The 16,918-nt window shown below is 41.1% G+C and overlaps 1 protein-coding gene across 1 annotated transcript in view; it reads right to left on the bottom strand.

Moving 5' to 3' along the window:
* The window catches only part of MAP3K3 (mitogen-activated protein kinase kinase kinase 3), a 1,217,405-nt gene that overhangs the window by 928,806 nt on the left and 271,681 nt on the right, over positions 1–16,918 (bottom strand). The window contains exon 6 of the mRNA XM_044055195.1: positions 9,913–10,026. Within this exon, the coding sequence (XP_043911130.1) occupies positions 9,913–10,026 (114 nt within the window). The remainder of the gene's footprint in view (positions 1–9,912; positions 10,027–16,918) is intronic.

Raw genomic sequence — 16,918 nt, 5'->3', positions numbered from 1 at the left:
AAGGGGGCTGGAGGGTGGGAAACCAGGACTGCAACAGTGAATACACTCAAACATCTAAATTTATGTTAAGTGTACACAACTGTACTATGTTCTTCGTGTTTCACTGTTGCAGTCATCACATTTGGGTTGATTCCCAAAGTTGAAGAGTTGGTGGAGGCAGTCAAGAAGTGTAGGGGCTAGCTAGAATGCCCTGCAGGACTGCTGTTACAAAGCTCGCCCTGGATTTGGAGAAGACAGGCAGGTGGTGATGCTTGGTGAAGGTATGAACAGAACTCCAAGTAGCAGCTTCCAGAATGTCCCTGGTAGGGATTCCTCTGAGAAAGGCTGTAGAGGTTGAAGTTGCCCTAGTGGAATGGATTCTGACTCCCAGAGGGGGTGGTTTCCTATGGTGTTTGTAACAAATGGATACAGTGTGCTATCCATTTGGAGATGGTTTGTTTGGCTATGGCTTTGCCCTCTGCCCCTGGTGCAAAACTGACTAGTAACTGGTCAGATTTCTTGAAGGGCTTAGTCCTAACAAGGTAGAATCTGAGCTGTCTTTGCACATCTAAAGAGTGCAAGATCCTTTCCCCCTTATATTGAAGTTTAGGGAAAAAGGTGGGCAAATGGATAGATTGGTTGAGAGCCGCACTGGACACCACTTTTGGCATAAAAGTTGGGTTAGTTCTGAGGGACATCCTGTCAGTATGAAAAATAATGAAGGGTTCCACAGCCATAAGTGCTTTTAGCTCAGACACTCTTCGAGCTGAAGTGATGGCCAGAAGCAAGGCTGTTTTCCAAGAGAGGAATTTTAACTCTGCTGAAGGTGCAAGTTCAAAGGGTGGTAGCGTGAGCTTTTCCAGCACAAAATGAAGGTCCCAAGCAGGGGTGGGGGATTTTCTTAATGGCCTTAAATTGTTAGCCCCTCTCAGGAATTGCTTGATGAGAGGGTGGGAGAAGATGGGTGGCTCAGTGCTGTAATGAGCAGAGATGGCAGAGGCATGGATCTTAATGGAGGAAAAGGACAGGCCTCTGTGGAGTAGATCTGCCAGGTAATCCAGAATGAGAGGTAAGGAGGGCTGTGCTGTAACCACTCCTTTAGAGTGAATCCAAGAACAATACCTTTTCCAATTATCAACATAGGATTTCCTAGTACTGGGGCATCTAGCTTCACGTATGAGATCCAGTACCTGCTTACTTAGGCTAGCCACTGGAGGAAAATTCAAGGAATAAGCCAGTCTGCAATTGCGGATGCAAGATCTGTCCCTCCTGCTGAGTCAGGAAGGTTGGGATCTGGGGTAGGTGCCAGGTTGGCAGTGGAGACAGCACAGTAGTGGGTACCAGTGTTGGCGTGGCCAGTCTGGGGCAATCAGGATTGCCCTTGGTTTTTTGTGCCTTATCTTGAGTAATACCCTTGTAATAAAAGGCAGAGAGGAAAATGCATAGATTGAGAGGTTTGCCCACTGGAGGGTTAGAGTATCCACTTTCCAGGCCTTGCTGTGAGGTACCCTGGTGCAGAATTTGCTGAGATGGTGGTTGTAGGGGGAGGCAATTAGGTCCACCTGTGGGGTACCCTATTTCTGGGTCACAAGGCTGAAGGTGTTGTGGTTTAATTGTCACTCGTGTGGGTCTAGGAGATTTCTGCTTAAGTGGTCTGCCAGAGAGTTTTGGTTGCCTGGCAGAAATTGAGCTTGCAGGTGAATTTGCTTGGCTGAGGCAGTGTTCCACAGGGTCATGGCTAACCTGCAGAGTGGGTAAGAGTGGGTTCCCCCCTGCTTGGTGCATCACTGTGGTGTTGTCGGTTTTGATTAGTAGTGGCTCTGGTGACAGAAGGGATCTGAAAGCTGTCAGAGCATGCTGAACAGCTAGCATCTCTTTTTGTTTGATGTGCAGATGAATTTGGTTTGGGCTCCAGTGGCCCTGAATGCACCTGCCATCCATAAATGCACTCCAGGCATAGTCTGATGCGTCTGTGGTTAGGGTCTGGGTGGCATGGGGCTGTGTGCAGGGAAGTCCCTTATTGTAGTTGCATGCTGCTGCCCACCAAAGAAACTCTTTCCTTAGACAAGGTATTATAGGTATGGTAGTTTCCAGGTCCTGAGAATGTTGGCACCAAAGACTTTTTAAGTACCACTGACATTTCCTCATATGCAGTCTGGCATATGGAATTAGTAGAATACAGGAGGCCATGAACCCTAAAGCCTACAGGATTCTCCTTGGAGATAGCTGGGTTCTGGTGTCCATTTGATCAAAGTAGCCTGTCAGACAGGCTTGTTTTGCTGGAGTAAGGAATGCCATCTGGGATGCTGTGTCCAAGTTTGCTCCGAGGAATACAGTTTTTTGACTGGGGACCAGTTTGGATTTCTTTTCGTTGATAGTGTACTCCAGGGAGGTTAGAAGGTCCTTTACAAATGTCAGGTGCTGCAACAGCTTTTCCTGGCTGTCTGCTAGAAGACAATCGTCCAACTAACGGTAAATTTGAATATTTCTCTATCTGCAATAGGCAATGGCTGGAGCCATGCATTTTGTGAAAACTCTGGGAGCAGTGGATAAGCCAAAGGGAAGTGCAGAGAACTGATAATGCATAGATCCTGCCCTGAAATGTAGATATTTCCTGCAGGAGTCCCTAACTGGGATGTGCAGATAGGCCTAATTTAGGTCTGGGGGGCTAACCAGGCTTCTTTGGACAGCATAGGGAGAAGTTGCTGTAAGATGAGCATTCTGAATTTTGGTACCACCAGGAAGGTGTTTAGAATGGACAGATCTAAGATTGGGCGCCAAGTGCCCTCTTTTCTGGGTACCAGGAAAAGTCTGGAATAAAAACTTTGGCCTATCTGTTCTGCAGTAACGGGATGAAGTGCCCTTATGGAGAGCAGGGACTGAACTTGATTTTGCACCTCTGCCCACTGGTTTGCAGGAAGGTCTGGAAACCCTTCTGGGGTTGGCAGGGTGTGAAAATATAATTTGTACCCCCTGGGATACTATGTTGAGGACCCATCAATCTTTGGTGATTGAGGTCCAGTTTTTTGCATGGTGGGCAAGTTTTCCTCCTAGGGGCACGAGCAATTGGGCAGAGGTGAGGATTCATTGTGAATTCTTTCCGTAAGGGGGTGGCTGTTTAGATCTCTGCATACCCGGAGACTGTAATCTGGGGGGGGGGGCGGGGGTCTTTTTCCCCTGGGTCTAGTTTGAGATGGCTTTGAGGGGGCTGGAGAGGACCAATGTTTTGAGGGGCAATGTCTACTGAATCTTGGAGGCTGCACTTGCAAAAAATCTTTTACTGTCTGCATAGACTTAGCCTTTTCTTCCATCTTTTTTAAAACCTCTTCTGCTTTAGTGCCAAACAGATTGTCCTTGTTCAAAGGAGCATCCAATAATTTTGATTTGACATGGTCTGGCAAGGTCTGCTCCGTAAGTCAGGCATGCCTTGTAAGTACAGAACCTGTGACTGCTACACTGCAAGATGCTTCTAGGGCGTCAAACCCACATTGCAGGGTATGCTTGCTGACTTGGCTTGCAGAATGCATAAGCTCCTGTAATTCTTTATTTTTTGCACAGTTAGGAAAGGTTGATAATTTTTGCTTAATAAGTTCCACAGTATGTTGCTGGAATTTCAGCATGTGGAACTGACAATTTAATGCTATAATGGAGAGAGAGTTGCAGAGATGTGTACTTTTTTACCCCATCTGTCTCGGGAATCCCTGTCCGAGGGGGTGGGATTCTTAGCTGTAGTTGCTTTTATTCGTTTAGGTCCCTGGGAGATTACCTCTGGGACAGCAGTAGGATTTCTGAAGAGAAATTTGTGAGAGTCAGGGACTCTGTACCGGTCAGGTTTCCTTGGAGCAGGGGGAAATGTATCAGGAGTTAGACTGGATTCCATAAAGACATCATTCACATCATCCAAAACTGGAGGGATGGCTAAGGGTCTGTGCTGTGGTAAATCTAAAAATTCCTCGAGTCTCTTTTTGGACTGAGGATAATCCTGGCATTCCCAGTGGAAATGTTCTCTCAAAGTATGTAGGGTTTCACCAAAAGAAAAATCCTCTGGAGGGGAGGCAGAAGGAATGGCTTCCTCTGCATCCGAATCCTCATAGGCAGACAAAGGCATGTCTTCATATTCAGAAACCTCAGAGTCGGACTCTTGGTCAAATAAAGCTGCTACGGACAAGTCTCTTTTTCTTTTAGCAGAGGAAGGCTGGCTTCCCTAATCAGCATGATCAGGTCTTCTGCCATTTTAAGCATCTGAGACTGTGGCAAGGAAGCAGGCGCTTGAATTTGGGTCGTCGTTATTTTAGGCATAGCTCGTTCACTTGGCCTTAGAAACTGGGTAGTTTTAGAAAGAACTGAAGACGCAAAAGAAGTCGTCGGTTTGGGTCGAATATCAGCAACGGGAAGAACTTCCTCAGAAGCTGGTGCCTGCACAGTGGCTTGGGACCCATCCAAGGTAGAAACATCCCCAGATTCCGTACTCTATGAAGAGTCTCGCGGCACATCGGGCTCCGAATGGGTCTCGATAGTGGCCAGCGAATCCATTGAAGTAGGCATCAGGGGCTGCCCTCCTTTCTGGGAGCTTTTAACATTCTGCAATAAATTCCTCGTACTGTTTGAGGGGGGTACAAATTCTACTGTCTCTTGAAGACGAATGCGGTAAATCTGGCTTTCAGGAGGCTGGGGGAAACCAGGCAGGAAAGGCAAATTATCAAAAACATTTTCTAACCATTTTGGATCATGAAGAGAACCCAGCTGTCTGTAGTTATGAATGGTCAGGTTAGGAAGACTAGACATAGCTTTTGAAACAGTGGAAACTGAGGAAGGCCGAGGTGTAGGGGTTAGAAAAGGCAGATAGTCATAAAGAGGCTGGCTTGTCCAGAAAGAAGGGTTTGGAGCCATTCGAATTCTGCTAAGACTTTCCCTGAAATCTAGTTTTACGGTTTTTTTTTTTTCCTCTCTCTCTTCCACAACCAGCCTTAGACGCACAGTTTCTCTGGAACTGCTGAAAAGAAAAGCAAGAGGTTTTACTTAAAATCTTGCATGACCTTACCTTTCTCCTGTATAGTTTTGCAAAGTTCCACAGCAGCACAGCCAAAAAGCTGTTGCTTATCCAGAGGGGAAATCCACAATCTTAGATTTCAGCCTTTACTGGAGGACGTCAAAGCTAAGTCATAAAACTATGTTAAAAAAAAAAAAAAAAAAGATAGCAGTGGCTGCTCTAGAGCAGGCATCAGCTGCAATTAACAGAATGTCTAGCAACTTGAGAAGCACAATTAAGAGGAGAAAATACAAACATTTCGCGTCAGAGTATTCCAAATCTGAGAGGACTTTGTCAGATTACTCAAAATAGACAAAAGATACATCATATGGATTTAGTAATCGATGGTCAAAAAAGATAGTGTGGCCAAGGTAATGCACCTTTTTGCCACAGAGACAGACAGAGACAGACAGAGACAGACAGAGACAGACAGAGACAGACAGAGACAGACAGAGACAGACAGAGACAGACAGAGACAGACAGAGACAGACAGAGACAGACAGAGACAGACAGAGACAGACAGAGACAGACAGAGACAGACAGAGAGCTCTACCTTTACCTGTGAGCAAAACATTAAGAAAACAAGACATCATCTCGATCAGATTCAGAATCAGTCTTTGCCTTTTGACAGGAGGAGGAAGCAACAGAAAAAAAAAATGAATGAGGCTTCAAACACAGAGTAGCTTTGAAAAGCCCTGACATTCCTTCTCAGCATCCTTATACATCTGAGTGGAAATGGTAGATTTAGACTTCTGCTTCTTAACTGGGATGTCTGCAGTACAAAATGTGGTGGTGCACAGCTCTAGAGTACATGATCAAGGAACCAGGATCATCTTCCCCAACTAAGCTGTAAAATATGCTTGAGTTTCTCTGAGATAATGAGCAGAGGTTCCCCCTTCTTGCCAGAAGTAGACGACAGGCCAAACGTGATAGATGTGCAAGAAGACTGTACTCATATATTCCTTATGTCCTTTTTGCCTCTTTTCTGAGGGGGTCATATGTTAGACATGTGGTGCGAGAAGGCAGTGCCCAAGCTTTGGTGCACTGGCCAGATGTACAGCTTTTCCTGATGACCCAAGGAAATACATCTGTAAAGCATCAATCACACTTATATGACGACATGTAGGGTGAACCGTGGCTCTACAAGAAGTGGTGGATGAAAAAAGTGGAAGTCTGTTGGCTGTAGTAAACTGGTGGTAGAACAATAAAGCATAAGCTCCATTTTTAAGTCATAAATATTTAGAAAGACAATGAACAGACTGAAGTAGTAACTAAGTAAAATTATTTTTTCTGATATAAGCTGCATGTTATTTTTGTAATGTAGGTCTGTACAGTATGCAGTTAGAATTACTTTAAGTGTGAGGTCAGTGGAGTATTGGCAGTGCCTGCATACTGTTTTACTTGTAATGTGCTCACACACTAACAGCATAAAGGTGAGAAAAATAGCCCATGACAAAAAGAGAGTGAAATAATGATCCTATTGAGGTATTAGAGGTATTTTGGAAATTTTACGAAAATCTCTATAAAGTAGGAGAATGTGGAAACCAAGAAAAGGCACAAATGAAAAAGAGGAGGAGGATCAGTTCCACTTTTTTTATGGGGGGGGGGGGCAAAATTAAAACAATACCCCTCAACACTAATGTAGTTAAGAGGAGACGGAATGTTAAACAACAAACATGTGCTGCAGGGAAGGACTGAAATTGAAGAACTATGCTACTTCCAAACTAAAAAACACAGCACAGTTAATAAAATCAAACATTGAATGAACATAAAAATGGCTCAGATCAACAAAAAACACACATTTCTACAAAGCCTAATTACGCAACATGTAACTACTAAATAAGGAAAAAAACTGCACAGCAAGGCTCTTACCTCACTTTGTTACATTCTGCCTTCTACATATTTTTACTAAAACAGGATGGTACTGTGAAGAAAAGCTACATTTATAAGCCTTTCTATATTTACTATATTTTGATACTTTGAACAAAAAACAACCACTACACAAAAAAAAAAAAAAAAAAACACCATTGCTAAAACGATCCACTTAAATTATTCTATCATTCAATCAAATGCCAGCTTCTGGCACAGTTTTCCAAGTTTGTAAATAATAAAATGTTTTCAAATTTTCCATCCCTACATCCAGTTAGAAAAATACAATAAACTGTTTTGTGGGCCCTAACACCCCCATAAACAGTTAAGTAAACAGACTCATTTTATAAGCTCCATGGTGACACGTCACAACAGCCCCCAGCCTACTCCAGAATCTACCCCACAGGGAAAGCATGCCCACACATCCGCTGGCCTTACTTATTTTGCTTCATGACTGGGAGTATCAGTCCCCTGGAATGCACTAAGGAAAATATTATCAAGCTGGGCATTTTTTTTTTTATAGTGGGCTTCAAAGTTAGTGCATTATAACATGACAGTACATCATAAAAATCGCAACTTATGAGCACATTAGTTTTAAAATGGTCTACAGGGTTGGATCACTTGGATTTTTGAAAATGAAAAAGCATAGTTAAGGGACATGGGAAACCTTTAAATTATGGGAAATACAAGGCATATACACCCTGTCATTTGTTAAAAAATGTTGCTTAATTTACTAACAGTGCAGCAAATCAGCACAATGGTAGCAGAGTTACTGCTCAGAGTGCTGCTAACTAGCATTTCAAAAAAACCTTAAGCAAAGTAAATAAAATGACAGCGTAAGAATTTAGCATTCCAGAGACCTGTAGGAAGAAAAGATTGTCCTGCACATGTTGTCGGGTCTATTGTCAGCCATTGGATGGGCTAACCATCGAAGGGCTGAACATCGAACAATAAGCATTGAAAGTTCAGTCAGCAAACTTTCATTTCATCGACAGGGAAAGTAACTACTTGTCCAACACTTCCCCATCTCACATACAGAAGAGTTTCACACCCCTTTTCTCCACTGTAATGTGGTCTCTAAGTTGGTGGGAGTGTGGAGGGTGAAGCCCCCCATTTTGGAGGGTTTGAAACATTTGTGCGTGTGACAGACGGGGAAGTGTTAGACAAGTAACCAAAAAGGTGTGCAACCCACCGACACCAAAAAAAACTTGCAATCACAAAGTGTCAGCAGAGCAGACAAGCACACAGTAGAAACACAATTTTATTAAACAGAGAAAAGTTGAGCGTTTTCGTCCAACCCTGGACTTCTTCAGAACTAACAAAACTTTGCACAAGTCCAATTTAAATAGTACTCCAACATATTAACACATTATTAGGTGCCCAAATAAAAACAATTCGGGTAAAAAAAGTTGAAACTAATTGAACTAGACTCAGCACATGAGTATGCAAAACCTAAGTATACAAAGACAGTATAAGATTACAAACATCTCTTTAAACTAATCTGTTTAAAAACTGTTCCAAAGTTTTCCCAAAAGAATAAATAAACTTCACCCTATCCAAAAGTAAAAAATGAAGACTTAAATCACCGAGAAACACTTTTTTTTAAAAAAGTGAAACATTAGAAATACAAAAATCTTCTCAAAAAATGATGTTAATGGAAACCGTATAAATAATCATTTACAGTTTAGCAGCTCTAAGGACTGGTTGTAAAGATACAAATTTGTTAAGGCCTGGCTTAACTGTGGCATCTAACCTCAGTTGCCAGAGAAGCTCTTTGTATTCAAATCTATTTTCCCAAGCACCCCCCTCTAGGGTCCTTGGGAACTATTAACAAACAGCAAAATCCACGAACTTTAGGCTCCTTATTTGCTTTAAATACTTTAATTGTAAATTAACTTCAGAACAAAAAAGAAAAAGTAGAGCAACAAATAATGATAGTAATAAAATCAAGGGCTTTCACCCAGGCTCTCCCAGGCTTTATCAAGACCTTGGGAACTATTTCTAAAATACCTAATAAAAATTTGTTAAAACCAGTGCAAGACAGCAAGTGTTTATACAAGCCATTGTTTAAGCTGGCCCTGCTCATGTCGTAAAGGTGTTCATAAACCCTTTTGGCCAGTTTCATCTCTGCCTTGCCTACATAAAAAAATCACTGCACTGATTACAAACTGCAATGTACACAAGACCTGTGGAATTTACAATCACCTCTCATAAGGGTAACTGTGTTTTTACATGTATTGTTTTAAGGTGATTTTTTCTCTCTCTAAAATATATTAATATTTGCATCTGCCACATTTGATGGCACCTGGCCTTTGTGTAGATTTGCCCTTTTCTGACGTCTCTTTCAAGTTGCTGTGTACTTTGTAAACAAACGTAGGTCTGTCGCCTAGATAATGATGTAAAATCTTCGAGTTTGAGAATGGCCCAATTTTGGGTGGGTGGCTCAGTCCATCGTGTTTAATAGGCATGCCCAGAGAAAAATTTACCTGGTTGGACTTAGTGACCTTATCCATGTCAGCTAGTAGATGTGGTTACCCCAAAACACAGGGAACGTTGACTATCCCTTTTTTTACCCATTACTTACTTAAGTTTTTGTAACAAAGTCCAAGGGGTAACCTCTGTCTAAAAACATTCCAGACATCAAATCCAACTCATGTTTTGATGTTGGTGAAATCTTTCACCAAGTTGATAACACGGATCCAGAAACCAAAATGCAAGGGAAAAATGTTAAAGCAATATTCTGTCCTAAAGTGCATGCAAATATGTGCATGTGCGTGTGTGTGTGTGTTTATGAGATTTTGTACTTTCAGTCTCTGTTCTGAAGTACTTTGCAACTGCACTCCTTGGAATTTCAAAAGGAACCCTGCAGACACATACAGACTGTCTAATCTACTTTTATAAAGCAGAACAAAATGATATGCATGGTGAATTCCTTGAAGGATCAAAGGAATTATTTTTATAGCGTCTCTGTTGACCCTGGAGAATTTCTAGCATGTTAACTAAAAGTACTGAATAAAACGAAACAGTCTACTTACTCGTTTTCTGTCTGGGGACAAAAGTAATATTTTTAGGCTTTTCATAGTGCAACTTCGATCTAAAAGATCTATTGATTTATCTAGGTCATCCTGGCCTCGTAGTGGAATGAAAAGCTAAACAATGAAGAAAACAGGTTGTTAGAATATTGCACTTAAACAAAACAAATGCTCATGTATTGTATAATCTTTCAAAAAATATTACAAACAGCACATATAGAATGCCAAATTAGTTGTACAATCACCAATACTCTAAGTTACATACAAAATATAAATGAATTATTGTATCTTTCGGCTTTTCCTGGTTAGGGGTCACCACAGCAGAACTCTGGTCCGCTAATGATTGGCAGTAGATTTTATTGTGCCGAGTTGCCAACTCTGATGCACAACCTTCAATGAAGGTACGCCCATTCACGCACGTCTCCACACAGACGACGCTTTAGCTGAGAATCGAACAGGACATCTTACTGTGAGGCGACAACGCTACCGCAGCACCACCACCACAGTACACAAAACATAAATGAATACACTGTCTAAAGTTAGCACTTTTTACTACACACAAAATGCAGTTTCACTGGTCTATACTGTAAACTAACAAAATACATACATACATAGATACATAAATAACTGAATGCTCTCCTCAGAGTAAAGACTGTAATTGCCTTCCACCACGACCCACTGACAAGTACATCTTGATGCCAGGATAATACTGCCCTAGGTGATGGTACCATAACAATTCCTGCAACTAAGCCACTTACTTTCTCTTGTATGCATAATGAAAGAAAAACACACTCCACATCAGCAGGGTAAACAGAAGACTGGGGACACACGTGTTGGGGGGGGGATTATTCTTTATGGCAGTAAACACCAGAAAAGTATAGAAAGCTAACAATATATTCATACAAAACAAAAATAATAGAATAGGGATTAAAAAAGAATAAAGCACACAACTTGTTTTCCCATACTGCTACAAAAAAAAAAAACAGGGAAAGACACAGGTGATGTGATATCTTCCGCTGAACCAACAAAGATGTTACAATACAACCTACTCTTTCAAACTATACAAATCCTTCAGATGGAGTCAAGAAGGAAGGCTCACTTTAAATCTGAAGTTGGCCAAAAACAATAAATAAATAAATAAATAACTACCATACGTCTCCATTTTAATTGTGACTTTCAGTTGCAGTTAACCTATTCTTCAACGCTGTCCTGATCCTTTTACAAATAAGCTACAGACTTGTATGGTTGTGCCTGGAATTTTCTAACTCACTACCACATAAATGTTAGGTAGAAACAATGTAACAAGTCCCAGATCATCCACTTGTGCAATGTGACAACTATATATGTGTGTGTGTGTGTATATATATATATATATATATATATATATATATATATATATATATATATACACACACACACATATATATATTTACACACACACACACCTGCCCCACTGGTGCAAAGGCAGAGCAAACCTCTATGCACCTGCTACAGAAGCGCTCAGCTGTGTGAAGTATTTACAACATATTAGGACCCATTCATATTTTCAAATTTGGCCTTTATATTTTAGTTACAGACGCACAAGAAGGCTCATTCTCAAACTGAAGCTTTACACACAAAGCCTCCTAACTGGAATTTGGTGTTCAGCACTCTGTGGACGGTAGAAAGTGCCATTCAGGAAAACACAGCTAACCATATCTTGATGTGCATCCTTGGGGAAAAAATTAATGAGTTTTCATACACAGCAGAAATGAAATATGGAGCCACAATCCTCTCAGGACAACGCAATGCTAGTTATCAAAGTGCGACAGTGTAGGCACACTTCTCCAAGAAACCTCACAAAGAAACCACTGCGACCAATATCGGACAATAACTTACCTCACAGTGAATACTTCATTGAGCCAAATAAGTACAATGAAGTGCACACAAGAAGACATTTACTTCACCACAGTGATGCAAAGCCAACACTCACCAAGTCTGTTTAAGACTTGCTGCAGTACGTTTACCACTTGTTTTAGTACAGGGTCATAGGTTACTATGCTAGTGGCCCTAGTGCCTTTGCAAGCCCAGATATGCTAATTTAGCTCTTTTTTTGAGAAGTTCACAAAACAAATTTATGAACACAGCGGGTCTGTGGTCAAAACCGGCTACCTGTACTCATAAATGATATGGGTGCCACCCCACGGTCAAATTTGCGGTCTACCATCCAATTATCTAGGTTGCATTTGAATAGGTTTCACTGAGGAGCTCTGTTTACATGAAGAGGGAGTCTACTCCAGAGAAGTGGCAATCTCTGGAAGATGTATCTGTCTCTCTAGCATGATCTGTTGATGTCAGAAGCTAGGCTAAGATCCCTAGAGTGAGCGACTCTTGAGCCACTTGACATCCAGATGTGCAGAATTTCCATTAAGGCAGAGATGGAGACTGACCTATAGGCTAGGCACAAGTCACCTCTCAGGGAGTTCACAACATCTTTTAGCTTGTTTTCAGACAATGAGTAAGTAGTTTTGGCTACAATTTCGACTGTGAACTATGCATGGGCATTTCACCACATTTGTGTAGCTTGAATTTTTTACAAGAATAATTTTCACATGTCCTCAAAACTCAACTAGTTTGCTCAAACTTTTCTTTGGGTGAAGAGGATAGCTTATCCTACAGAATCCCAATTCTCATTCTTTACAGAAACTATTTAATCCATTGCCAACCAACTAGCACTCAATAACTCAAACCCAACTGACCTTACATCCAACACTCACCCCTCCTTTAACTTTCAACCAGTACCTATCAGGAGACCAACTCCCCGCTGAATATCTTCAAAAAGCTGCAGACGTATTAGCATATCCCATTTCAATATTAATCAACAGAACCATCTCGGAAGCATATATCCCCTCCATCTGGAAAATTTCCCATGTTATTTCTCTCCATAAAGGGGGTAATTCCACTGAACTATCAAATTACTAGCTTACTGCCATTCTGTCACCTCTAGCTAAAATTATGGAAAAATGTTTTCATAAGCAACTCTTACACTACCTTAATCTGAACAATCTCCTAGCCCTCTCTCAACACAGATTTAGACCCCACCACAGTACAATCTCAGCCCATCTTTCCTTCTCTCATACAATAAGGCGTCTGACATGGTAAATCATCAACTACTCCTATGGACACTAAAAACTTTCGCCATAGATAACCTGGCAATTCGCTGGTTTCATTCCTAAGTGGCCGACAACAAGCTGTGTTATGGAGGGATAGCCTATCCTCCCTTTTGCCAATCACCCTTGGAGTGCCTCAAAGGTCATACTAGGACCTCTCCTATTTTCCATCTTCATTAATGATCTCCATACAGTCAACCCCAAAGCAATCTGCATTCAATATGCAGATGACTCTACCCTAATCTGTTCTGCCACCTCCCTGAAAGACTTACAGACCTTATCCCAAAATACCTTTAACAAAATCGAAAGCTGGTTCACTGATCGGCATCTTCTATTAAATCCAAATAAAACAAAACGGTTACTCTTCACCCCCACTCGGAAAGTCCCTGTGCCATCATTTACCATAACATCTCACAATGACACCATAATTTCCCCAGAATCTACTACAAAACTATTAGGTGCAATAGTCGACAATAACCTTAAGTTTGATGCCCACATCGATAGAACCATTAAAACAGTCAATAAGAAACTTGGCTCTTTATACAGAATTACGCCATTCCTAACCTGAACTGCTTGGTCAGTGATTGCCTGTACACATTTACTACCAACCCTTCTTTATGCCTCCCCAATTTATACAAACCTAAGTAAATCTGACCTCAATAAACTCAATAGCTGTTCTAATAATATAGCCAGATTTGCCACAGGTTCAGCATATAGAACACATCACTGTCTTAACCTACGATCCCTAGGCTGGCTAGAGTTACCCTCTCAACTTCAGTATAACCAATTAAAAGCTGCTCACAAAGTCCTCTATCAGCCAGAAAAGCACACCCATACTCAAAAATATAATCACCCCCTACAGTAACCTAAAAACACTCCACTCTTCTAATAAAATGCTAGTACAAACTGTTAACTTAGCTGGGGAGTCATTATTTTCCAACTCTGTTGGCAAAATCTGGAACCTACTCCCCAGTGAACTTACAGCAGTCCACTCCATAACTCAATTTAAAACGTCTCTCAAAACACACCTAAAAATTAACTAACTGGTTGTGCCCCTGTGCAAACTCAGACTAACCTACTCACTATTCACTTTGCATTACTATATTCCCTGGCTACTTGTAGAAACAGTCTTATAATAAGTATGAAACACCAGCTGTCTCACTCTAATGTACTGTACTACTGAATGATATGCTACCTTGCTCAGCTTTGTACTACTAAAAAGTAGTATGTTCTAATATGAAAATTAATAATTGTAAAGTTTTTATGTATGTATGCCAACAAATCTGGAACATGTATCAATATGTAACTGTGTAATTAACTACAACTGTAAGTCTTCTGTATCTATGTGCATGTGGAGCTTTTCTCCTCAGGTCTCCGCTGAAAATGGACTTGTATCCAATCGGACTTTCCTGGTCAACAAATGTAAAATAAATAAATAAATAAATGTCTGATGAAAATAAACCACAATGAAAGCTGGTAATGAAGCTATGACTTTGGTTCCTGAGCTGGAAAAATAAAAGCAGTCTCTGCAGTTACATCATCTCTTACTGGGAGTGTAAGGAACATTGCTGTGGAAATTTCAGCACAAGATATTAACACAGATGGAAAGTTTGACGAAAGAACAAGACTGGCTTTATAAGGCTACTCTATTTTGACAGGATTACCAGAAGACCTTCTATGTCAGATTACACAACTGATTTTGAGCAAAGACATAGTTGGATGCTTAAAAAATAACAAGGTGCTTCCAGTACGTGCTTTTAACCAATTTAATGCCAACAGCACTAACTGTGCTGAGGTATTAGCCATGGCTATAACACTGGTTGTGCGGATTGCCTTGTTCCATTCACTGAAAGGGAAACCACACAAACACACAGTAATTTTGTTTCACTGTGACTTGATTGTGATGCAGACTTTGTGGTATTCAGTGTCGTGGTTAAGCATATCACATGTAAGAAAATAATTTCAGCAAGAAATGCATTTTTTTTTCAGTTAATTGCTCACCAGTATGCATTAATGATTAAAGCGGATAAGATACTGCATTGCTAACATATAAAAAGATACATCAGCAGCATGTACCAAAATTAATTTTGCCTCAGTAAATCAGAACACAGCACATTTCACAGATCAGAAACTAAGTATCAAGCTGGGAAGTCAAAATGCTCAGTGAGACCATCATTACCAGGTACAAATCCACTGTACAAGTGTGTCAAGAGATCCAGATGCCCTTCATGTCACATCACGTATCAAAGGGCTAAAGACTGCCCAAACAAAGGTGAACTTAAAATAAATCTGCAAGTATAGGAAGACAGAGTAGACTACGGTATAACTATCTGCCCAAGCAGCCAGTCTCAGATGTATTTTTCAGTAGAATCTTTCAGGTCAGCTGTGATTGAGACTGCATATACACACACAATTTGTGAAGAAAAATGGTTAAACAGCTATATCAGTAACGCGAGTGAGAAAGAGGGGAAAACTATGGAAAACAGATGCAAACAGTAGCAGTACTTTAAAAAATGGAGGTGCAAATGTAGCACGTTTCCAAAGCAGACTAAAGATGTCTACAAATAGTTCCAGCTCAGATACTGTTGCTAAGAAATCCCTAAAAGAACAGAAAGAGTTCTGGACATGAAAAATGATAAAGCAACAATATTTAAACCACCAGTGACAACAATTCGTTAGCTCTATTTTTTATGCCAATACTCTAGATAAAGACCAAAAAGGAAAGTCACAGTGAGAACTAGGTCCTTACAGTTTCAGAGTGCATGGTCAAAGAGGAGAAACAAGATTTAAAGAAACTACATCTTCAATAAAGACATGCTTCTGGGCAGAGACAGCAGAAACTGTTTTGTAGTTCAAGAAATAAGGACCATGAAAGTACTTCAACTCTGAAAGAGACTGCTAACAGCCATGCTGGAGCGGCCTTAGGTCAACTGGTGCCTTAGTTAAAAGGGCACCAAGGCACCCCCCTCCACAACACATGATGCCCCCAATCCTGGTCTACCTACACTAAATAAATACTGGAAAAGCGCCCCTGCTAGAGCGGCGCCCTAGGCGGCTGCCTAGTTGGCCTATGCTTAAGGCCGGCTATGCAGCCATGATGTTTCCCTAGAGTAAGGCAGACCCAAGCCTAGGCCCAACTGCTAGCATGCCTCTTGCCTCAGAATGCGAAACAGATTCCTATGGATTTAAATCACTGATCAGTTTTACATCTTTCAGCCGTGGGAAGCATTTGGTCAGAAATCATAACATGCTGGAAAGAAATGTATTCATTGCTGGTTAAAGGATGATTCACCTCATAAATTACACAGTGATGACCACAGCTGCAGAGTCCTTAAAGCAACAGTGTCCTTCAAAGACATATTCAGATAACTGAAATAATGCTTGAAAAGTTGATGCAACTGTGAAACTGCATTAGATGGGGTGTGATGGGAAAACAAACAATACAGGATGTCTACGGCTACAGTCCACCTCAGCTTGTGTTTGCTAAGAACTAAAACCTCCCTTCTGTTCCGAGCGATTTGTTGCCTGGTCTAGAAGGGACCAAAAAAGCATTTTGGGAGAGTAACATTTGAGAATTATGGGTACCAAGCAGAGCACTTTCTGAAGCTTACTATTCAGACAGTACTACAGAAACAGCTTTGCACCACAAAATGAAAGGTTTGAATTACCTGTGCAGAACAACACATCCCTATCAGTCATACAAAAGGCTTGACTATGCAGACTGAAAAGGACCCAAAGCTGTCACTGGCCAGGATGGAGTTGTGATATTTGTAAGGTATGGCACCATCTGTTCAAGGGTGCATCATTCCAGGATTCAAAGTCAAGACTGAAACAGAATACCACATCATCAATTAAAAAAA

Source organism: Protopterus annectens, chromosome 13.part0, assembly GCF_019279795.1.
Source record: "Protopterus annectens isolate FY-2018-M chromosome 13.part0, PAN1.0, whole genome shotgun sequence".
NCBI classification, from domain to species: Eukaryota; Metazoa; Chordata; order Ceratodontiformes; family Protopteridae; genus Protopterus; species Protopterus annectens.
Note: the sequence above shows the minus strand (reverse complement) of the source record. Positions and strands in the feature narration are given on the sequence as shown.